The sequence below is a fragment of the Corythoichthys intestinalis genome, chromosome 1 (genome assembly GCF_030265065.1).
Source record: "Corythoichthys intestinalis isolate RoL2023-P3 chromosome 1, ASM3026506v1, whole genome shotgun sequence".
Classification (NCBI taxonomy): domain Eukaryota; kingdom Metazoa; phylum Chordata; class Actinopteri; order Syngnathiformes; family Syngnathidae; genus Corythoichthys; species Corythoichthys intestinalis.
Genome location: NC_080395.1, coordinates 73501849 through 73527870, shown reverse-complemented (window position 1 = coordinate 73527870; position 26022 = coordinate 73501849). Strand labels below are relative to the sequence as shown.

At 38.6% G+C, this 26022-nt stretch overlaps 1 protein-coding gene across 1 annotated transcript in view; it reads left to right on the top strand.

Annotated features, from left to right (window-relative positions):
* Nucleotides 1-26022, top strand: part of LOC130924555 (ankyrin repeat and BTB/POZ domain-containing protein 2-like) — a 67017-nt gene that overhangs the window by 5160 nt on the left and 35835 nt on the right. Inside the window, exons 2-5 of the mRNA XM_057851201.1 lie at nt 17783-17932; nt 20324-20531; nt 23477-23629; nt 23869-24034. Coding sequence (XP_057707184.1) covers nt 17783-17932; nt 20324-20531; nt 23477-23629; nt 23869-24034 — 677 coding nt within the window. The remainder of the gene's footprint in view (nt 1-17782; nt 17933-20323; nt 20532-23476; nt 23630-23868; nt 24035-26022) is intronic.

Sequence of the window (26022 nt, the reverse complement as noted above, 5' to 3'; positions counted from 1 at the left end):
TTTACCCATGTTGATAATTACGGGCCTCTTTAATATTTTTAAGTGGGAGAACTTGCACAATTAGTGGTTGACTAAATACTTATTTGCTCCACTGTATGGGAAGATAATCTAAACTACATATATAACTGAACTCATTACAAAATGCAAATAAGGTTGCTTAAAAGTTGGTGGGGACAATTTGAGCATCCTGAAAAGATGTTACGTCCCTACCGTCCCTATTTAAACCTACGCCCTTGCTGAGAAGGATAAGCGGCGTTGAAAATGGCAAAAGGCTAAGCAAAAGCATTATTTTGACATTTGTTGCAATTGACGTTTTTGCAGTTAAGAATTGATGTGATTTTCCTAAAGAAAAAAAAAAACTGCATGAATAACTGCAAAACATAAAGGACAGTTACTGTATGTTTAAAGGGATGCAATAGACACTAATTCCTGTAACACCTTTGACTTTGCTTTTACACTGTGAATATACAGTTTGTATAGTTCATAGTGTTTTTCTTTAATATTATATTGAATTTGAAGATCAGAAATAATACACAGTATACAGTGAATAGCCCTTCCAACAAGTATCTGTACCCTGCTGTGAGGCACCATGCTTCTCTTGTCTCTTGTCCATTGCATGCTGGGATGCAGGCCTGAACTCCTTAGAGGTTGAACAGGAAAAGGCGGGTGAATGAGTGTTGTTAGCCTGTGACCCCACAGAGAACACAAAGGGGCTCTGATTCCCTCTGAACCTGCTGGAGGCATAGGGCTCAGGGCACTCAATAGCCTCTGTTCAACTAAACAAACAAAAATGTATGAGCTCCCTGTGACCAGTCACCACACTTGGACAAAAATACACCCTTTAACCTTTTTTTTATTTTTTATTTTTTTTTTTTAAAACCAGGATGCCCTTTAAGTGGTCAATTTGGAAAGCATTTCAGAGTTCTAGCATAAACAGTGTTTTTATTGTACCTGAAATATATTCCTAATTAATTTGCCTCTCAACCCACCTATGCACCCTTCAAAAAAAAAGAGGTAAAAAAACTTATCAAACCTTGGATTGAATACATTTTTCTATTTATTCTATACACAGTGAACCCTCATGATACACTACAGGCCAACTCTATTGGCACCCCTTCAATTCCGTCAGATAATGGTTAATTTCTCCCAGACAATGATTGCAATTACAAATGCTTTGGTAGTAATATCTTCTTCCTCATTTATTTTGCTTGCAATGAAAAAAAAAAACAAAAACAAAAAAGAATGGAAAAAAAATTAAGTCATTATAATTTTACACAAAACTCCAAAAACGGGCCGGACAAAAGTATTGTCACCCTCAGCCTAATACTTACTTGGTAGAGCTACCTTTAGACAAAATAACTGCGAACAACTGCTTCCGGTATCCGGTTTCTTTCAATGCTCTGGTGGAATTTTAGACGATTCATCTTTGGCCAACTGCTCCAGGTCTCTGAGATTTGAAGGGTGCTTTTTCAGATCTCTCCACAGGTGTTCTATGGGATTCAGGTCTGGATTCATTGCTGGCCACTTTAGAAGTCTCCAGTGCTTTCTCTCAAACAATTTTCTAGTGGATTTTGAAGTGTGTTTTGGGTCATTGTCCTGCTGGAAGACCCATGACCTCTGAGGGAAACCCAGCTTTTTCACACTGGGCCCTACATTATGCTGCAAAATTTGTTGGTAGTCTTCAGACTTCATAATGCCATGCACACGGTCAAGCAGTCCAGTGCCAGAGGCAGCGAAGCAACCCCAAAACATCAGGGAACCTCCGCCATGTTTGACTGTGGGGACCGTGTTCTTTTCTTTGAAAGCCTCGTTTTTTGTTTTTTTTTGGGGGGGGGGGGGGGGGGGTGCCTCTTTGCCAATATGCCTTTATTTGTGGTGAGAGCGCAACTTAGCATCGATTGTACCATACCAAGTAATGATGTCAGGCTTTCATTGTTTTCTAAAGATTTATTTCAATCACAACTCAGCGACTGCTCGTAAAAGCTTTCCCTTCACACTGCTCCTGCGTGATGCAGGAGCAGAGTGAAAAAAATCACTTAATTCACAGAAAAAAAAACAGTAAACACAAAATAATGACAGTCTAGAAGGTGTAGTAATTTCAAAATTTGCCGCCAGTGAGTAATAAGTTTCCGATTCAGAGGTAAACCGCGTGGGCGATGATGTAACATATGAGGCTGCTTCTTTCTACGTATGCGTAGTTTGCGCAAATGCAGGCTTACCTTGCAGAAGCGGGGGGCTTAAACGCACCTTAAACGTAAGCGTGGTGGACAGGTAGAAAAATACTCGGCAAAATACCCTGGAGAAAATTATCTGTCCTAGTGTAGACGTAGCCTAAGCACAGCCAAAAAAAACCCCCCAGACTTCCAAGTGTTAAATGCTCGGACAAATTGTTTTTTAACTTACAGTTTGTGGCTTCTAGGTGGATTTAATTGAAAATAATGTGTTGCTTTTCCTGCTGAGTGTGTATTATCATTACCAAGTTGGTGTTGTCCTTGTAGATGCTACATGGTTGTCTATCCATGTTCATTCGAAATTGTTGGAAAACTTTACTTATTTTTTTACTAAAACTTTTGAATTTTACAGACGAAATGATTTTGGGTAACTGTCCACTAAAACGAGATAAAAAATACCCAGGAGAAAGTTATCCGTCCGTGTGTAGACGTAGACTTAGAGTCTAGCCAGAGCCATTTGGCAAACACTTTCCAAGGTAACGACTCTGCTGGCTATAATTAGCCTCCTATATGTTAGTATAAAGAGTGTCTAATAAATGCCATTTGCCAACTGGCTCTCCTCTAGACTTATACTGACCAGAAACGCCAAGTAGCTCTGCTTTAGACAGGCCAGTGTTTTAAAAGGACGCTCACCATTCTGAAGCTAATGCTAACACAAATGTGAATGCTACGCTAATGCGATTGAGTTACATTTAGCGTTTGATGATCACTCAGACCTTTAAAGGCTAAAGCAGGATTGCATATTAGTTCTTGCCAATATAAGAAAACAAATCTTACCATTCTTACCAAGAAAGATGTTAGATACATGTTGCAAAAGGGAAAATATGTGCATGATTGAGATATTGTACATAAAGGTACTCTAGTTGGACTGCTGCTGGAGTTGACCTCTACATGTGATTACAAAAAACACTTTAAAAGAAGAACGTTATCTGTTGTCCCTGTTAACAGGTACTGCCTCATATTAACCCTTGGGCGTTATTTTATCTTGACTAAATTCTTGTGATTTTGTCCAAAAAATGGCTTTTCCTTTGAAGTGTGATAACTAAGTCATTTCTGAATATTTTTTCACTTTCAGCCACTCAAAATGTTCAGTGGCGTCAGACCTATCTACACATATAAAGTTTTTTATTTTTTTTAATTTTTCAATGCCCCCTATGGACAATAATAGCAGCATTATCCGAATAGCAAAACTAACTATGCTGTATATATATAAAAAACAAAAGTCTAATTTGAATATTCCATATCACATAGTTAGAGGCTTGAATAAGTCGTTAAGTCATAACAACCGATTTTTTTATGCATGCCCAGTTTTTACACATTTGCAGTTTTCTCATTTACACTAAACTCTTGTGATTTTGTCCAAAAAATGGCTTTTCCTTTGAAGTGTGATAACTAAGTCATTTCTGAATATTTTTTCACTTTCAACCACTCAAAATGTTCAGTGGCATCAGACCTATCTACACATATAAGGTTTTTTATTTTTTTCAATGCCCCCTATGGACAATAATAGCAGCATTATCTGAATAGCAAAACTAACTATGCTGTATATATATAAAAAACAAAAGTCTAATTTGAATATTCCATATCACATAGTTAGAGGCTTGAATAAGTCGTTAAGTCATAACAACCGATTTTTTTATGCATGCCCAGTTTTTACACATTTGCAGTTTTCTCATTTACACTAAACTCTTGTGATTTTGTCCAAAAAATGGCTTTTCCTTTGAAGTGTGATAACTAAGTCATTTCTGAATATTTTTTCACTTTCAACCACTCAAAATGTTCAGTGGCATCAGACCTATCTACACATATATAGTTTTTTATTTATTTTTATTTTTCAATGCCCCCTATGGACAATAATAGTAGCATTATCCGAATAGCAAAACTAACTATGCTGTATATATATAAAAAACAAAAGTCTAATTTGAATATTCCATATCACATAGTTAGAGGCTTGAATAAGTCGTTAAGTCATAACAACCGATTTTTTTATGCATGCCCAGTTTTTACACATTTGCAGTTTTGTCATTTACACTAAACTCTTGTGATTTTGTCCAAAAAAAGGCTTTTCCTTTGAAGTGTGATAACTAAGTCATTTCTGAATATTTTTTCACTTTCAACCACTCAAAATCTTCAGTGGCATCAGACCTATCTACACATATATAGTTTTTTATTTTTTTTATTTTTCAATGCCCCCTATGGACAATAATAGCAGCATTATCCGAATAGCAAAACTAACTATGCTGTATATATATAAAAAACAAAAGTCTAATTTGAATATTCCATATCACATAGTTAGAGGCTTGAATAAGTCGTTAAGTCATAACAACCAATTTTTTTATGCATGCCCAGTTTTTACACATTTGCAGTTTTCTCATTTACACTAAACTCTTGTGATTTTGTCCAAAAAATGGCTTTTGCTTTGAAGTGTGATAACTAAGTCATTTCTGAATATTTTTTCACTTTCAACCACTCAAAATCTTCAGTGGCATCAGACCTATCTACACATATATAGTTTTTTATTTTTTTTTATTTTTCAATGCCCCCTATGGACAATAATAGCAGCATTATCCGAATAGCAAAACTAACTATGCTGTATATATATAAAAAACAAAAGTCTAATTTGAATATTCCATATCACATAGTTAGAGGCTTGAATAAGTCCACAAGTCGTAACAACCAATTTTTTTATGCACACCCACTTTTTACACAATTGCAGTTTTCTCATTTACATTCAACTCTTGTGATTTTGTCCAAAAAATGGCTTTTCCTTTGAAGTGTGATAACTAAGTTATTTCTGAATATTTTTTCACTTTCAACCACTCACAATGTTCAGTGGCATCAGACCTATCTAAACATATAATTTTTTTGTTTTTTGTTTTGGCCCCCTATGGACAATAATAGCAGCATTATCCTAATAGTAAAACTAACTATGCTATATAGGCTATATATAAATCAAACTAAAATATTTTATATTACATAATTACATCATTGGATAAGTAAAAGTCGTAACAATAGATTTTTTTTTTTAGAACAAGACTGTGACAACGTGACAATAACTGATTTGATGATAGAATTTATGTTAACAATTTTACAAAACATACATACAATATAACAGTTAACATAATAACAACATACACAATTCATGATGTGCACTTTGAGATTTGTTGTTCAAATGTAAAGTGCGTTATGAAAAAATGTATTATTATTTATTATTATGTTCGAAGCCCGAAGTGGCTTTGTGCAAAGGCCACATTGTTTGCGCTTGGACGGGGGTCCAGCTCGCTGCTCAACCAAGCCTTCGGCAGAAGGCGGTGGTTCCTGTTTTAGGACTTCTGGCCGAATTAGAGCCTTGCCAAGTTCCTCAAGAAATAGTCGGCGCTTGTAGCTTTTCTTCACGTTCCACTCAGGGTAGATCTCCGTGAACAGCACAAACGAGGGTAGATCTCCGTGAACAGCACAAACGCGCTGCATGACGAAATGTCCGGCATGTGAAAAAACACACATTGGCCACCTGAGTGCGCGCCGGCGGCAGGAGTATGTGCCTCAGGTCTGCAAAGCACAAGCGCACGCAACAATAACAGCTTTGATCTTTGATCAGCTTTTACAAGACAAACCTTGATATGCAAAACATTTGCTTACTCACTCTCGTCATTACCTCGATCGCCGTCATTTTCGTCATGCGCCTAAACGTGGTCATGTCCGTGCCCCCGCCTTCTGCTCCCCGCTTTCATCTCGTTATGTTGTCAACTATTTCCTAATCCTCGTCATCAAAGCCGTCCTCCTCCGGCATCGAAAGTCCGGAAGAATTTGTTCAATGTCTTCTGGGCTCTCCAAAGAAGCGTCCGAACAAAGGTCGTCGTCGTCGGAATCAGGATTTTCTAACACCATTCGAATCGTGTCCTGCGGTGAAATACTTCTCGCCGCCATCGATCACAGTTGTGTTGGAAGAAATGCAAAATGGTGATCCTCGCGAGAACAGAGACTCCCAAAATGCCCAGAACCAATGAGAGTAAAGAAATTCAAACACCCAACCAATAAAAGTTTAAATTCAAACGACAACACTAAACACGTGGTTTTTTGTTTTGGTTTTTTTGCATTTCCGGGAAGTACCTTTTTATTGTCTTGTGCAAACGTGCAAAATTGCAAATACGCATGCCCAAATAGACTGAAAGTGAGCTCAGACAACATTGACACCATTTTTTTTGTAAAGCCAACCGTCTTTATTGCATTAATTTTTGACCGATCTGAAGCTAGCTTCGCAAGCAAATTCATGTATTGGCCTATGGCTCCATCTAGTGACTTCTGGGTGTCAACACAAAAAATTTTTTATCTGCATGTTTTTGACTCGCCAAAGAAGCGATTGCATCAATAATCACGGAAAATGCATTATAAAACATCAGGTTTACAGCATATTAAAAATCATGATTTATAATGGGAGTCAATGAGCCAAAAAATGGCAAAATAACAAGAGTTTAGTGCAAATCTTCCCAGCCTGTTTGCAATAAGTTAGAAATTGCCAGATGGTGCCATTTCGAACTTCTACATGATTTAGTATCCTGCAGGAAATATCAGCTCCCTAGTGTATTTTTTCATATGCTTTTTTTCCTTTTAAACACAGAAAAAAACGAAAAAAGCCAAAAAATGGACAAATAACACCCAGGGGTTAAGCAGTAAAACAGGACTGTGTGTTTGTTTTCTTTTGAAAAGTACACATGCATGTACACTTTCTTCAAAGAGGCTTTTAAAACAGGGGACCATTATTTTTCATTTATTCAAGTTGTGGGAAGTGGCCTAATCACTCACCAGTCTGGATATAAGCAGGGCAGTGTTGGATGTAGTAGCCAGAATGAATGTGTGTTTAGGGGCCGCAGGTAGTATCACAAAACAGTGGTTTGTGTTTTGTTCTCTGTAGACTGGTCTCCTGTTGTGTACTCATGAATAGATGCCTGTTCGCGCTTTTTTTTTGTAAACACAGCACGGTAATCACAACCAATTATCCGCCACACTCAATTCTTGTTCCACTGAACTTTTTCTTATGGATTATTCATGTCCTGAAAACCTCTTTTTAGTGATCCCTGGTGAGATTCCCAGGTCACAGGGTGGGGTTTTGTATCACACTAATAATGACTCATTTGTTAACCAGTGTTTATCTCAAATACAGGCCAGTTTATAATACTAAAATGTAAGATGCAATTTTTGGACAAATTGTGTGGTGATGCTTTGCCTTCTATTATGGCTCACTTCTTGTAGATTTTCAGTAACTTTTAATCATAGACTTCATAATGTATTGACGGGACGGGAGGCCGTCAATGCTGACCGAGTGGAATTACAGACAAAGAGCTTTTTTCATTGAAAATTCTTGTGAATAAATGCTTAAATCTCCAAATTCTTAATAGATATGAAAGTAAAACATTTTCGACTCTTGGTTAAAAGCAACAAAAAACAAAACAAAACGTGCAGTTAGCATTTATTTTACGCAAATATGTCGAAGTACAATGCTAGTTTGTTAGTGAATGTATCTTGCGGCCGCCTTATGTAAACAGAGCTTTTCCTGTGAAAATTCTTGTGAATAAATGCTTGAATCCCCGAATTCTTGATAGATATGGATGTAAAACAGTCTGGATTCTTGGTTAAAAGCAACAAAAAAAATGTGCAGTTAGCATTTATTTTACGTAAATATGTCGAAGTACGATGCTAGTCTGTTAGTGAATGTAGCTAGCGACCGCCTTATGTAAACAGAGCTTTTCCGGTGAAAGTTCTTGTGAACAAATGCTTAAATCCCCGAATTCTTTATAGATATGGACGTAAAACAGTCTCGATTCTTGGTTAAAAGCAAAAAAAAAAACAAAAAACAAAAAACAAAAAAAAAAAACGTGCAGATAATATCTATATTACTTAAATATGTGGAAGTACAATGCTAGTCTGTTAGGGATTGTAGCTAACGGCCGCCTTATGTAAACAGAGCTTTTCCGGTGAAAATTCTTGTGAATAAATGCTTAAATCCCCGAATTCTTTATAGATATGAACATAAAACAGTCTCGATTCTTGGTTAAAAGCAAAAAAAAAAAAAAAAATCGTGCAGTTAGCATTTATTTTACGTAAATATGGTGGAGTACGATGCTAGACTGTTAGTGAATGCAGCTAGCGGCTGCCTTATGTAACGAACTTTTCCGGTGAAAATTCTTGTGAATAAATGCTTAAATCCCCAAATTCCTTATAGATGTGGACGTAAAACAGTCTCGATTCTTGGTTAAAAGCAACAACAACAAAAAAAACAAAACGTGCAGTTATCATTTATTTTACACAAATATGTCGAAGTACAATGCTAGTTTGTTAGTGAATGTAGCTTGCGGCCGCCTCATCTAAACAGAGCTTTTCCTGTCAGGAATGCTGGGCAGGCGGGTGTGTGTGGGCCCAAATGCAGGAAAAGTGAAGCGAGGCAAAAAAGGCGGTGCAAAAATGATTTAATTAAGGCAGACAGAAAAAACAAAGTACAAACCAAAACTGAGGTGATCCCAAAAAAACACAGTAGCAAACAAATCTCAGGTCACTAACAAAAGGCTTGATATCAAAAACTTACGTCGAGGAACACAAGGACTTGGACGGAGAAAACTTGAGAACACTGACGAGCACATCGGCATTGACATAGACTTTGACGTTGACAATGACGCAACAAGGAGTGATAAGAAACTGGGTGCTTATATACACACACGCAGACAAGGGGTAACGAGACAACGAGAAACAGCTGGGTAACACAGTAGGATGCAGATTGCATGCAGGATACACCAGGAAAAGTCACAACAGGTGAAATCAATGGGAAATCACAGAGACAAGTCACACAAGGAGAAAACCAACATAAAACCTAACATTTCTGGTGAAAATTCTTGTAAATAAATGCTTAAATCGCTGAATTCTTTGTAGATATGGACGTAAAACAGTCTTTATTCTTGGTTAAAAGCAAAAAACAATGTGCAGTTAGCATTTATTATACGTAAAAATTGCAAACTATGGTGCCAATGCTGTAGTGGCTAATGTCTCCCATTGATTTTTTTTTACGTTTCAAAATGTATGCATGCATGGTACGAAAAATATAATAATTACCTTGAATCCTTGGACAAATCACTCCTGACACAATCCTTCCTGTTTGTATGAGGTACAGCTTTTGTACTTTTTCAACAGAAATCCGGCGTTAGATAGCGACGTGCGTGTTTGTGAATACCTCCTCTTGATGTTGGCGGTCCCCTACTTGAATGGGAGGCGCAGTGCATGAACAATTAGACCCAACAATACAATTATGAAGTCTATGTTTCTATTCATTTAGGGGCATTGGTAACTCATTGACTGCCATTGACGACGCGAGCTGAGCAAGCAAAGAACTGGAAAACTACAGTTGAAAACAATTTTGGAGGGTATTGAACAGGTTTTAACAAGTTCTGCACTGCAAATTTAGGAGTGTTAATTCAACTCCTACCAAGACAATTTCAACACTATAAAAGTGCTTAAATGGGTCCACCATAGATTGAGTTAAAACTACACTTTTGAAAGTGTTCAACATGTTAAACTGTGACAGTTGGAACAACACTGTAAGAGAGAGATTATTAACAAGTGTGTATCTATTATTTAGTTATGTTTAAATATTACGGTTTAAATTAGCTAATACAGACATTTATTCTGGAGGTTTTAAAAATGTTTCTTTAGTAGTTTTTGAAAACAAAGGTTTGAATCGAATGGTGTATCACCTGAACCAATACACATGAGAGTTAATACAAGTCAGTACAGATTTATTTTGCATTGATCATTTAGGCTACCAATTAATTAGGTTCATATTTGTGAGAAAAGTATTCCTGACCCCAGTTCACCCAATCTGTTTGGTCTTAAAAATGTACTGGCCCTAGCAAAAAGTCAACATGCAGGTTATGCTGTTATAGCGTTCCTACCAATGTTGAGACCAAACCTATGCCCTTGGTAGTAACGCGTTACATTTACTCCGTTACAGTTACTTGAGTAACCGTTTGATAAAAAAAACTACTTCTTAGAGTAGTTTGACCACACAATACTTTTTTACTTTTGCGTGAGTAGATTTTTGAAGAAGAAACACCACTTTTACGCCGCTACTTTGGGGTACACTAGAGCATAAGCAGAGTTTAAGGGGGGCAGGAAGCCAGGCCCCCTTGCTGGCCGAAAAGTGTCATTGCATGTAATTGACTTTCCTTCATGTGATTTTAAAATTAAGAGTTTTCCGGTAAAATATTGTCTATAAAAGTTGTAAAGCAATAAAACAAACAACAAAAATGAATTTAATGAACAAAAAAAGATATTTTTGTAATGGGTCAAAATAATGTGACTAGCACCTTAGACGGTCATTTGCTTTGCTTAGCCAAAACCACCCGAGGATCGAAGGGGCAAGATGGATATACGTAATTTTTTTAAACGTAAGCTTTCGAAAGTGACAACAACTACTGAGCAAGAACAAAAGATTGAAAATGTGGACCATGAAACGCCAGAGAGCACTGCCAAAACGGTGAGCGGAGTTTCAATTTGCCAAGCTAAAGATGCTAATTGAACAACAGAGCCACAACCGGTGTCTTGCCAATGTAGTTAACACTGTCAAAAATTGTATCCCCTGGCCGCGGGAGCGCACACACACACATTAGTTATGCGTTATGTCGACTTAAACAGTTAATTGAAGCCAGAAAAGAACCACAGTTATATATTTTGGACATTGACGTTTATTAAACTGGAGAAACTCCATACAGGACTTGAATTACAGTAATAACAGTTATGGGTCATCCTACGAGTAGAACAGTAAAACTTTGCCTTTTTTTATGTTCAGTACATAAGTTAAGTTATACGACAGGGAAAAATAACTTTTTTTTTTTTTTTATAAATGGGCCATGTTTTAAAACCTCGTAGATAACTACAGGTTCATTAAAAAAAAAAAAAAAAAAAAAACTTATTTGAAAAAATAAAACCAGTGGCTTAATTTTTTTTGGGGTGAAAAGGGGACCAGGTCTGCATTGCCTCAGCAAAAAGTGATCGTTCTTAATTGCTCACCAAACAGGTTTGATGGTGAAATCTGATTTAGAACACAGATCTGAGTCTTTTGTACTGAAGCAGGTATTTGCTGACCCCTGATATGCCTCCCAGACAATGACAGCAGCATCAGTGAGAACAATTAGTTAAAGCCTTCACTGATTCAGCTCTGTGAGTTAGGGCATACCATCCGCAAAGAGTGACAGTGTAGTCGAATAGTGCATTATATTCCATTTTGACTTTGAATATTTGAGTCATTATGCTATACATTTAGTGTACTAAGAATTCAATGCAAACTGTTGCTGCTTCTCATCAATTCTCCAACTGGCTAAGTATAAAACCACAAGTCTGATTAGATTAGGATTGTCTCTGTCTCGGAAGATGCATTCATTAAAATGCAGTTTAAATATTATTGGGTGACAGGTGGAGTTGATAATGGACTGAACAGAGACAGTCAACCATCTACCCTCACAGAATTTAACATATAGTTAACATATAAGCTAAAAAATACAGACAGAACTGACAAGCATACACTGCAATTTGAAAAGTGTTGACTTGCAGTATTGTTAGTTAAACTATTATGTTGTTCAATACTTTTCAGTTGAATTCAACACTCTGAGAGTTAGTACCTCAAAAGAGTTGGTGTTAATCCATTGAGTAAATCTAAACAACTATACTGAATGTTGATTTTAAATTCGACACTTGATAGAGTACTCCCAGCATCCTAACATACAGTATATGTAACATGTTTACCCAAAGTGCGGGGAAAGGTGAGTGGCTGCAGTGGAGCCCAACTATGTTTTTCCTTTGTAGGCTACAACTATTGTGGATTTTTGTTTAATACATATTTACTACTTCTACGTACAAATAAAAGACTACTTCTATGCAGTAGTTTTTTATTTGCAACGACTATAAGAAGCCTGTCTGCACCTAACATTTTGAAAATGTAAGTTATCCTGATTATTGTATTGTTTTATGCATCAGTGGCACATTTGCAAAAATGTGAAAATGTAATGGGTGTAAGCAGGTGCATTGCATGCCAAGGAAACCTCCCTCCCGACAAATTTTATTATTGTTATATTTTAACTAACACAAATTTGCCGCCTGACTCCGTGTAGTGAACCGTGATTCCTATACCGCAATGGTCCGGGACGAATACAAATACCATTAAACTCTTAACTCATTCACTCTCAGCCATTTTCACCGGAGCAAGGACCTACAAGGGCCCTATGACTTATGAACTCAGTTCTTATAGTTGTCGTATTGCCTGATAATAAGGCCATTATCAAACCTAATGTAAACTTATAAACATATATTAATGTTAACAAGCATCATATAAAGGACTTATTAACAATTATTAATTGTTATTAACTCTTATTAACTCATTCACTCCCAGTCATTTTCACCAGAGCAAGGCCCTTCGCTCTCGGCCGTTTTACTGGATTTTGACTGATTTTGCAAGGCCCACAGAAAATTCTGTTCTATTGCTATTTAAACATGGAACCCACCAAAAGAAAGATGAGACTCTCTTATTTCAGCAGAAAAAAAGAAAGTTCATATCTTTTTCCATTCTTTAGAAATCAGCATTAGAAAACAACTTAGTTTGAGCGATTTTCCAATTTCTGATGAAAAAACGGAGAAAACGACCTTTTTGTAAACGCATACATTTCAAACCTAACTTTGACTTTAACACAGCTATTTTTTGCATTAGTTACATTCCAAACATCTAAATAATGTTTTCCTTTTACAAAATATCATAAAGAACAAGACAAAAGAGCTTTTGATAGCAAAATAACAATTTATTTACACATGACTACTGACAGATGACGTTGTTGTCGGCAAGATGACGCCGTTGTTGCCGCGTCAGCCATGTAAACTTTTCCCTCATCGTTGTCTGTCTCACTAAGATGGATTATTTTTGAGTCTCTGCAGGGTCTGCTCGGCGAGCCCTCTGCACTGGTGGTCCCAGTCGTTTTGCTCTGTCGTCCAGCGCCTGGCATCAGTCCGCCAGCGTTGAATCGGGTTGCGGGTCTTACAAAATGCGCTACTGCCCTCCAGTGGCCAGTTTTATTGCTTTAAAATGGGTTTTGACCTTTGGTCTTTGTTTCTTAGATAGATCAGAAGATATAGATCAGGGGTGGGCAAACTATTCCACAAAGGGCCGCAGTGGGTGCGGGTTTTTGTTCATACCCATCATGAGGACAGCTTTTCACCAATCTCATTTCTTACAAGTACAATCAGTTGATTGCAGTCAAGTCCTTCTTGTTGCCACTGAAACCTCATTGGTTAAACTGTCTGTGCTGAATCAGTTGTAACAAAGACCAGGACCCACTGCGGCCCTCGAGGACCGGTTTTCCCACCCTTGATATAGATGCTTCTTGTAAAAATAAAAAATAAAAAATAAAAACGCAAAAGACGTATAAATATGTTTTTGGGACAATGAAGCATTTGAAAAAAGAACGTATTTATACATTTTTGGAAGCAAATGAGTTAAGAGAGCAAGCTAGGGGCCTGAGCTACTAGCCTGGTCTCTTAGCCTTGTGGTTATCTTGCTCTTTTACTGCGCTGGTGGTGCTGGTTCAAGTCCTCGCCTGCTTGAGCGGGACTGATCACATTGCTGTGGCAACTCAAGCCAGTTACATTGGTGCCGTGACCTGAGGTGGGTAGAGTAGCCAAAAACTTTACTCAAGTAAGAGTAGTGTTACTTCTAAATAATATTACTCAAGTAAAAGAAGTCATCCAGTTTCTTACGCAAGTAAAAGTTAAAAAGTATTCCTTGAAAAGAATACTCAAGTAATGAGTAACATTGTAAATAATACTTTGTGTAATGACAATAAAGGCGTTCTATTCTATTCTATTCTATTCTATTCTATTCTATTCTATTCTATTCTATTCTATTCTATGATTTCTATGTATTTGGTAGAAAAAAACTCAGGTGACTTGAAGTTCCACTCTGAAAACCCCAATTAAGCCAAATTTTAAAATTGTCCTATATGCACGTGTGATACATCACTGGAAAGCTTAAAATCTCAAATTTCTAGGGGAAGAAAATTTTTGAACAGGAGGGCATTAAAAAAAATGAAAATAAGCCCCTAAACCCTAACTGGAGGTGAGAGCATGAGAGCATAATTAAAGACACCATGATTTTAAAGCGGTATTATCGTGTATTTAGCTTGTTTCGATCCAAAACCCATGTTTGGGGGATTTTATGGGTGAAACGCGGTAATACAACAAGGGTCGCAATGCAGAAATCGCAGACATCACGGATTGGTCAAGACTTTCTTTTTCAATTATTTATCATCTAAAATATCGGGGAAAATACGACAATAAAAAAAAAAAAAAAAAAATACAATTAAGAGATAGTTATGAAATAGATATCCGTGACCAATTTACAAACACTATTTTTTCATTGTGACGTAATTTATTAAAAGTTTAAAATATGCGAGTGAAAAATTGTATGAAGTCGTTTTTTTTTTTTTTAAACTAAATATTAGACATCAATTAATGATTCTAAGCTATAAACGATAGACATTTCGAATCATAAATATAAATACTTACTTTCTTTTTATGGGTTAAAACAAAAGCGAGGTGTCTGTAAACGGGGTTCTCCAGGATAAAACGGAGAAATTAAAAAATAGTTTTGGGGCTTAATGTGCCGTGAAACTGCTGTGACAGCATATTCTTTCAAACACAACAGTTTATTTGGCTTAATACAGCAGTTTATTTTAAAGAGGGGTGCAGGAGCAAAAACTGCTGTGTTTACCGCCATATACTGTATGTATATATTTTTTGCGTTGATTAAATGTTTCACTTTAACCCTATATTGCCAAATGTATCACATTTGATACACCTAAAATTTCATGATTTTGACACTAATTCAGAATTTTGACATTTCTTCTTGGAAAAAAACATGATGGATGCAAGTCAACACATGCATCTGCAGGTTTCATGAAAAAAAAAAGAAACAGGATTTAGCAAGGGTTATAGATATCTGAGCGCTTATTACACATATTCATTTTGACTTTTCTTTTTACAAATTTAAAAAAAAGGTTTCATTAGGACCTTATTTTTCAAATTTTGGGATTCTCTGATAATTACTTCATATTGCTGGCATTATTGTTCCACTCATTGGTCTGTCAATATTTTCCCCAAGTGTAAAAAAACTAAACAAAATACAAATTATTTGGCACAATTTTAGGATTTACTTCTAATTTCCATATTGTTTTATCCAGTGCCGGCCCTCATCATGGATGACCTTGGCAGTTGCCTAGGGCGTCATCTAGTGGATAGGGTGTTATATTGCTTTGGGGGGAAAATACTCAGGGGTGGTGAAACTGTCATGCCACGATTCCCAAACATTTTCTAACATATCAAGTACATTTCAGTATGCTACATATAAAAAATATATCAATTATTTTCAAAACGAGTTCTCGTCGGAATCCTTGTCCTTGATTAAGACTTGGTGCCCTGAACCTCTTGTTGCTCTAGTTTGGTTGCTCTTGCGCACTTGATGACATTGACAGGTGTGGGAAGGGGTTTTGCACTGTAGGGGATAGTTACTTTTCTCGCAGACACCGTATAACTGTTTGCATTAGTCTAACACATTCATTATAGTAAAGCATTTACTATAGTTTAGGCAGACTTCACTCCATGCCCTTTGACACAGTAAAGTGGACCTCGCCTGATAAGCGAAGAAAAAGACATCAGCATCTCTTCGGTGGGGTCAGGACAACCCCGCCATACCAAAGCAACAAGTTGATAGCTCGGCGCCGTAGACATCAAGACATGCCTTAGTTGCTGTGGCAACCACGACCCAGCCACGAAGGATAACACACGAACTTGACCGCCCAAACCTGCCACAGAAGGATGATCCCAAGACAACACCCAGGCATGCCTTCCGCCCGGCCCACTCCACAGCAGCTTTCAAAAGACTGAACACTTAGCTAACAACGGTCGCTTCTTGGGAAGATTCCGATGTATCCGTTGTTTTGCAGACCCTGGATCCAGCAGTGCCTCTCCGTCGTTTGTTTTTGCCTTGCTTTTTGATCACTGTCGACGAATTAATTGTCAACTTGTTCCCGGTGAGCTTTCTTTAAACGGTTCAAAATGGAGTCACTACAAAGGGTTAACGCTGAAGTGAATGCACAGAGTTTGGCCTTCCGACCGACTTGCTGGAGCTGCGCCAGCGGGACGCCTTCTGGTTCGGCTGTCGCTGTTCCAGCAGCTTGGCTTCAGTATCATCTCACTGTGATATCAGCTTGTGCTGTTGATAAATGAATGCCCCACTTCTGTTGCTGTCAATACAATATTGAAAACTTTTAATATGAAAAGGTTCAAGCACATAGGTGCTGCTTTAAGAAAGTGAAGAATGGAGGAGGAGGAGGAAAAATGGGCTGAGAGTAGAGGTATGTCTCTCCTAAGTAGTGTTAATGCCCTTCACCTTAACCTACAGTACTTGTGTGAGTGTGGGTTTTTACTCAGGCTCTAGCTATTTTTAACACGAGAACTCCAGGTTTTTTTGGGCTATAAAGAAATACCAGAAAGGCGTCAAATGACCCCGATACCAAACTGACTACTGGGCTTTGTCAAACAATAGACCACTCAAAGAAGCAATCAAGAAGGCCACCGCCCTACACACGCCTGTGGAGTCGCTGCCTAGGGGTGAAGAGGGGTTTCACTCCGGATAGCTATAATTAGCATCTTGAATATAAGAGAGACAGGTGGACTTCTTGGTGCGTCTTGCAAAGGAATTGGCTCACTCTTATGTGGGTGCAAAGAAGGCGCAGAAGGAAAAATTGCTTGGGCAACAACCTCTAACACTTAGCCCCGGGAAAAGGGTGAAGTTCATATGTCACAGCATATAAAATGTTTTGTTTTTTATTACACCGTCCCCTGTACTGTAGTCAAACTGCAGCTTTTGGAAGATGTAAAAAGGTTGTCCACCCGATTGTCTCCCTGAGCGGTCCACTGTCCAACAAGCAACAACTGTTTTGTCCAACTGGACAAGCCTATTCCGAAGGGGGGAGATAAAATGACCTCTAAAGGTGCTCACAAAGATATGCTGATTAGGGTCAGAGGATCCTTCTCTGGTTACAAAAGGGATTTGTATCAACTGATCCCTCCTTGGAAGTTCTAGTGTTAAAAATAAACACCATACAGCAGGAATATCCCATAAAGTGCTCTTTGAATAGGACTTTAATGCACAGGTCAAAAACTTTAATCACTCATTTCAGGAAACAGAAACAGTGACAGATGTACATGCTTTACGTTGTCCAAAATATAATATATACAAAATATGCAATATTTTAAATGAATATTGTGTCATTTTTGGGCGGGGTCCTAGCTACACTTTTCCTTTGGGCACCTAGTCACCCTGGTTTATTGATTGAAATCTTAATAAAATTACTGATGTCATTTTCTAGATTTTTGAATATATGACGCAAGCACTCCAGCAAGCCACGTCAAGATAGTAATACTGATATACCAACTGGTTGAGAGTGTCTCTTCTGTGTGTTTAGGAGAGATATCATTGCCAGCCCATGTCAAGCCTGACATAAAGGTTCCTGAGGTATCCCTTGAAAGCCAGGAAGACACATATATTCAGATGGAGCTGCGACTCTTGGAACAGGCCTTGCTTGCCACCTGCGTGGGTAGCATTGCAGAACTCAGTAAGTAAGTGTGTGTATTGGGGCTATGTGCATGTGTTGCTGCCACCATAGTTAGCCCCTATGTATCGTGTGTGTTTGTATAAAATGTGAAGGGCATTCGTTGTGGCCAGTGTTGGTAATCTACTTTAAAAAGTAATTAGTTACAGTTAAAAATTACTTTTCTCATAAAGTAATTGAGTTAGTAACTCAGTTACCTCATTGTAAGAGTAATTAGTTACTCAGCAAAGTAATTGATGTTACTTTTCATCTTCTACATGTTATTACATTATACATTCTATAACATCTTTCACATCAAAGATGTTTATATTAAGTGATTGAAGAATAAAAACACTGTAGACAGTATTTTAGAACATTTGGTATTTATTTGGATCAAATATTTTACAGTCTCTTAGGAAAACGCAAATGTAGAATGACCATTAACCAGTGCAAACTCAAACTGTATGGTAGGCCTACTGCACAATAAGCAGAACACAATTCTTAAATATTCCTTAAAGTAACAATATTGAAAATAACTCAAGTTTGAGAGGTTGAGAGAGGTTTTTAAGAAGGGGTATCGGAGGGTGTGTTCCAAGTATAGAGGGATCATACTCTGTAGCCTCCCCGGTAAAATCTATTCACGGGTGCTGGAGAGGAGGGTCCGTCGGGAAGTCGGATCCCGGATACGGACAGTGTGGTTTTCGTCCCGGCCGTAGAACAGTGGACCAGTTCTACACCCACAGAAAGGTCCTTGAGGGTGCATGGGAGTTCACCCATGCACCCTCAGACCACCATGAACACCATGTAGAGTTCACGTCTACATGTGTTTTGTGGATTTGGAGAAGGCGTTCGATCGTATCCCGTGGGTAGTTGTAGCAGTGTGGTTCGGGAGTACGGGCCCCTTGGTAAGTGCTATTCAGTCCCTGTACGACCGGTGTAAGAGTTTGGTCTGAATTTCCGGTAGTAAGTCGAATCCGTTCCCAGTGAGGGTTGGACACGGCCAAGGTTGCCCTTTGTCACCGATTCTGTTAATAACTTTGATGGACAGAATTTCTAGGCGCCGCCCAAGCATTGAGGGAGTCTGGTTTGGTGGCATCAGCTTTGCATCTCTGCTTTTTGGAGAAGATGTGGTGCTGTTCGCGTCATCAAACCGCGATCTCCAACTCTCACTGGAGTGCTTTGCAGCCGAGTGTGAAATGGTTGGAATGAAGATCAGCACCTCCAAATCGGAGATAATAGTCCTCAGTTGGAAAAGGGTGGTGTGCCCTCTCCGGGTCGGGGATGAGATCCTGCCCCAAGGGGAGGAGTTGAAGTATCTTGGGGTCTTGTTCACAAGTGAGGGAAGGAGGGAGATCAAGAGTCGTATCGGTGCAGTGTCTGCAGTAATGCAAACTCTGCACAGTTCCATAGTGGTGAAGAAGCATCTCAGCCAAAAGGCGAAGCTCCTGATTTGCCAGTCGATCTGTGTTCCTACCCTCACTTATGGTCACGAGCTGTGGGTCGTGACCGAAAGAACAAGATCCCAGATACAAGGTGCCGAAATGAGTTTCCTCCACAGGGTGTCCGGGCTCTACCTTAGAGATAGTGTGAGAATCTCGGTTATCCTCCGCGTTGAGAGAACCCAGCTGAGGTGGCTCTGGCATCTGGTTCGGATGCCTCCTGGACGCCTCCCTGGAGAGGTGTTCCAGGCATGTCATACCGGCGGGAGACCCCAGGGATGACCCAGGACACGCTGGAGAGATTATGCCCCTCGGCTGTCCTTGGAACGCCTTGGGATCCTGCGGGAGGAGTTGGTTGACGTAGCTGGGGAGAGGAAAGTCTCAGTTTCTCTGCTAAATCTGCTGCCCCCGCAACTCAATCCCTGATTAAGCGGCAAATAATGGATGGATGGATGGATGGATGGATCAAGTTTGAGAACGCTACTTTTGAAATTCCTTGGCCCGTTGCCATTATCGCTCTCTTGTTGTGTTTGCCAGAGCGTGCAGTGAAGCAGGGCATGATCCGCCAACCTAGTCAATCATCATTGCGTTTGCAATGGCGTCACCACCCCATTCCCTCCTTCCCCCTCCAGCTCTACTCTCTCCAGGCAGGCAGCTGATGTGTGACAAAATCAGACAGCTCACGCTTCATTAAACCAAATTGTAGTCACGCACCCCTTCACATCCTCAGTAAAGGTAACGACGTTGCAAAAGATAGGAATAGTAATTAATTTAGATTACTCACTACTGAATAAGATTACGCCATTAGAAACGCTGTTAAACAACACTGGTCATGGCAAATCTTTCATGTGAGTTGACCGTGTGCGGTGGCGACCTCGGAGGAGGAAAGCAGAAAGGGATGGATGGATGTTTGAATGGGATAGGAAACAATTTTTCCATTACTGGCCCTATATAACACAATGATGGTTTTGTGCAGGTGATTTGGTATCTCGAGCGATGCACCACATACAGCGTCTGCGCAGCTCAACGCCCTCCATCAGTCCTCCTCACTCAGCCACTCAGCATTCAGTCTCATGGACCAGTGATTCTCTTCGCACACTTTATTATTTCCTGTCCAGCCAGCAGATGGAATCACAGGAAAACCCAAATTTAGAACCTCCTACAATGATGTTGACAAGAGAGAGGTGTGTTCTTCTAATGATATACATACACACATATAAGTATTGGGGTGTAACGGTGCACACAAGTCACAGTTCGGTACGGATTCGCTACAACAGGAAAAACAAAAAGGCTTTTGGCTGTCATTTGAAAGTCTATTGGCTAAAATGAAAAAGCACCTGTTATTAAAGTGTAAAATAAATAGGAGAAAATATCAAACTTGTGAATTTGGGTTTTTATTGTTCTAACATTCTTTAATTCATAGTTCAGGTGCAAGAATAGACACATTTTTGTAGGGTTCAACTGAGGTAATAGTTAAGTCAGGTAGCACTCACCAGCTGGCAACCTTGGTAACTTTTTTTTAAAAAAGGACACAACCATTTTCAATGTTGAATTACACACAGTTAAGGGTAAACCATTACCGATGAACATACACTCCCACACAAGATATACAATGGTACCTCGACAAACGATCGCTTCGACACACGACCTTTTCGACATCCGACATAAAATTTGACTTGGCATTTGTTTCTACATTCGACGACATGATTTAAATACAACGATCTATAACAGCACCGCAGTTTGTTTTCCCACAAGATGGACGCATGGCAGATTTTCTTGTGAGAGAAATCAACGTGGGTTCCAACAATGTTAGTGCAGGTGGTGAAAAAAAAGGATAAGGTGATGCTCTACTGTATTACTACTGACATGAAGATAGATGTGATAGAAAAATATGAGCGTGAGGTGTGACTCCGTGATATGGCTCGCTCAATAATACAGCCGTTAGACGGTCTATGACGGTCCTCCTCTGTTCGCCAGTTGCAATTATTATCGTGGTAACATTGCCAAAGAAATCACCAGCTTCTTCAGGTTTCTAATAATTTATCCCATCAACGCCAGCATCAAAACATTAAAAAAGAAGTAAAATAGACCCGCACACTCTATCTCACCGGCACGTCAGCCATGCGGTGCGTTCAGGTACAACAAAAAACGTCCGCTACATTAGAACCCGATTGTTACATTGTTACAGGTATTATTATTATTATTGTTATTATTACTATTATATTATTATTCCGATTTTTATTAATAATTTATTTGTTTTGCTCTGTGTAATTGCTATTTGCAATAGTAACAGCAGTATGGATTTAGTGTAAGTTTCTGGGCGGTGGAACGAATTATTGAAATTATAATGCATTCTTATGGGAAAATCCTGCTCGACATACGACCATTTCGACCATTCCGTATGTAGAGGTATCACTGTATTTTTATATGCAATTGATTGAAAAACAAATAGAAATTGCAAATAGTTCCAAAACTGAAAAAGCATATCATGAAAAATACTCATTGTTTCAATGACTTCAGCCTAGGGTATGAGAAAAATAAAGATTTCCCGATTTAAAAATATAAAATAAATACACTTCAAAAAGTGTTAGTAATACTATATTTGATAGTACCCAGTCTGTACATTGTCCATAACTTTCTTAGTAGTGATCGATGACAACTTCTTCGTCTGTTCGGTTGTTGGTTTCGGCGCATTAACTCTACCAACCCCTGGAGTAAATGAGGACTAACGCGGCATGGATTTTATTATTATTATATTTTAACTGACACAAATTTGCCGTCTGACTCCGTATAGTGAACCGTGATTCCTATACCGCAATGGTCCGGGACGAATACAAATACCATTAAACTCTTAACTCATTCACTCCCAGCCATTTTCACCGGAGCAAGGACCTACAAAGGGCCCTATGACTTATGAACTCAGTTCTTATAGTTGTCGTATTGCCTGATAATAAGGCCATTATCAAACCTAATGTAAACTAATAAACATATATTAATGTTAATAAGCATCATATAAAGGACTTATTAACAATTATTAATTCTTATTAACTCTTATTAACACGTTCACTCCCAGCCATTTTCACCGGTGCAACCCCTTTCGCTCCCGGCCGTTTTACTGGATTTTGACTGATTTTGCAAGGTCCACAGAAAATTCTGTCCTATTGCTTTATAAACATGGAACCCACCAAAAGAAAGATGAGACTCTCTTCTTTCAGCAGAAAAAAAGTAAGTTTGTATCTTTTTCCATTCTTTAGAAATCAGCATTAGAAAATAGCTTAGTTTGAGCAATTTTCCAATTTCTGATGAAAAAACAGAGAAAATAAGCTTTTGGGTAACGCATACATTTCAAACATAACTTTGACTTTAACACAGCTATTTTTTGCTTTAGTGACATACCAAACATCTAAATCATGTTGTCCTTTTACAAAATAACAAACAACCAGACAAATATAGATTTTGATAGCAAAGTAACAATTTATTCACACATAACTTACTGAGAGATAACGCTTGGTGGCCACGACAGCGGGTTAAACTTTTCCCTCATTGCCACCTGTCTCGTAAAGATGGATTGTTTTTGTCTTTCTTTTGTGGTGAACACTGCCTCGTTCGCCTGGGGAACTTTTGTTCCTGGGGGGGAACTGGTTTGGCCGTGCGCGTTTCCATGCAGGACACTGGAGGGTGCGGGGGACGCAAGCGGCGAGCCTACGGAGCGGGCTCTGCTCGGCGAGCAGCACGGTCACAACTACGCTGTACTGGTTGAATCGGGTTGGGGGGGTCTTACCAAATGCGCTACTGCCCTCCAGTGGCCAGTTTTAATGCTGGGTTTTGAGTTTTGTGCAGTCTATCTAAGATACATGGGAACCTGTAGATGCCGATTGTGAAAAAAAAGACGTATAAATACGTTTTTGGGACACTGAAGCAATTACAAATAGAACATATTCATACATTTTTAGGATTTTTAGGAATTAATCGTGAGGTGTGTAATAAAGTCAACCTATTTTGACGAAGGCTATATCCACCAAAATGAATAAAATCTTAAAATTATTAAATCAGAATACAAAATGATATTATGAATGTTACATTTTTCTCATAATATAATGTGATCACCAGACCATTTTTTTCCTTCCAGACCATTTTTGCTGCTTCCGCCACTCATGGAATGGATCCGTGTGGCTCTAGTGCATGCTGAACATCGGTGCAGCCCACTAGTTGACAGTGATGATGTCAGACAAGCTGCCCGGCAGCTTCTCCCTGGACTGGACTGTGAACCTAGACAGTTTAAGTGAGAGACATGCACTATGGGACCACTTTTCACATACCATTTTGCCCAAATATTCATCAGATACATAGTGTCAGAGGCATATAACATCCAAATATTTTATTTTTTTTAATGCAATTATTAAAACACTAATAATAAAATACAGGTACACACTGCAGACTACAATAGCTTCAAATACATTGCATGCTGTCTTTTTACTAAAGGTGAAGTAAATAATGTACTATATTCGTGTTTCTGTTCAGGTCAGATTGTTGTTTCCAGTCTTTAAAGTGCCTGGATGCAGAAGCTGCATCAATCAAGTTCCAGATGGATTTAGGCTTTCGAATGCTGTTGTATGGAAGAGCAGACTTGATCCATATAGCCATACAACTTCTTGGTGCTGACGGAGTTGACAGCATGGATGATCAGGTAGGAAGAACTTCTGGTAAAAAGTAAAGGAGTTTTTAAAAAAATTTTTCAATCGTTGTAATCGTTTGGAGCCCAGTTTTCTCGTCGAATTGCAGCAGCCCATCTCGCTCTCTTCTCTCCGGGTCTCTCGGAATCCGGTAGAACTTCAAGTCTCTCCGTCTTCTCCGTCTATCTTCTCTGTTATTGCAACCGACCGCCACACACGCCTTCACCATTTTGATTATTAATGTTAACGAGCAGAAAAACACGTCGTAAATAGGAGGAATGTACGTAACCGTAACAGGTAAACATGATGTGTTGACGGACAATTGGGCGGCACCAGTCAGGAGGAAGGAGTTGTGACGTCACGTGGGTAGGTAGACCCACGTGACGCGAAGTTCTACCGGATTCCGAGAGACTCGGAGAGAAGAGAGCGAGATGGGCTGCTGCAATTCGACGAGAAAACTGGGCTCCAAACAATTACCACAGATTACGTAGTAGTAATTTTATATCTGGTAAGATGCATTTAATATATATTTAGAGGGTTTTGGGCTGACAACCACAATTAAGATCATTGCTAGGCTAATCGCCGACAACATACACGTATGTATGTAGTGAGAGTGCTATCGCTAAACCATATAAACATTAAAAGCCCTAACTCCATTGACAAATGACATGAAATACATTAGACTTGACAGTGGATTTTAGCAATAACAAAAGATTTTGAATTGAAAATTTCGTAACTCACCTTTCCAAGCACAAGATAGATTCCTGCCGAATTTTCGTGGACGAGGACCTGTTTCACCCAACCAGCAACGAAGTATTTATAAGCCTCCAAGCTCTTAAAGTTTCTCAAACTTTCATGAGAATAGGCTGATTTTGTGTGGAATAGATAGTTGTACATATCAGGGTAGCTAGCAGATGTCAGGCAAATACGGCGGAGACGGCAGGTCGGAAAACATCGATTTAGGCATCAAATATGGATCTGGCGAATGGATAAACTGAAGCTTTCCACATAACGCCTTTTATGCAACGCATCAAGTGAGTTTATGGCATCCGAAAGCACCGGGTCTTCCATGAAATGCATTATAAATTGCTCGATCAATTGAGACCATTGATAATACAGACACAAAATGACGGACAAGGGGGCGGAACCATACAGCGAGCACGTGATTTTGTGACGTCGGTGGGTAGGGTCTATATACTGTATATCCCAAACAATAGAAAAAAAAAGATAGCATAAGAATGCTGAAAAAAAAAAGAATGCTTTAATTACAGATCCCAAAGCTTTTGAAATTAATAATAATCATTATACATTTTATTTGTAGAGCACTTTTACCAATGCTCAAAGACGCTTTACAGTTGAAACAAAAACAGCAAACAACACCTCTGGGTGGGGAATTCAAATTAAAAAAGAATATAGATGGAACAACTCCCAGAAAATGTAAATAAGTTGGTTTGCCTCAGTGACTGGCTAGAGGTTGAGTAGAGAAGAGGGAGATTTATGTGTACACTACACACACTTTGCACACATTATAAATAATACTTTTTTTTGTTACTGTTCTAAGGCGCTGTTGTGTGCTTGTTTTTGCAGAGAAAAAGAAAATGTCTTCAACAGAAAGAATGTTAATGCCATCTTGTGAATTTATTGTTATAATCAACAAATACAGTACTTATGTACAGTATGTTAAATGTATATATCCGTCTTGTGTCTTATCTTTCCATTACAAAAATAGTTTATAGAAAAATATGGCATATTTTAGAGATGGTTTGAATTGCGATTAATTAATTTTTAAGCTGTGATTAACTCGATTAAAAATTTCAATCGTTTGACAGCCCTAAATGTAACCCTTACTTTTCGAGGCTGCGGTCATAAAGTTATTATGAGAAACTTGAAACTGTTCAGCGTTGCAACTGTTCAATTTTGCACATCAGATATTTGTTTAAAGAAAAAGTCTGAGCCAATGTTCTTTATTTTTATTTTGTTTTTCAAAATATCTACATTTCAG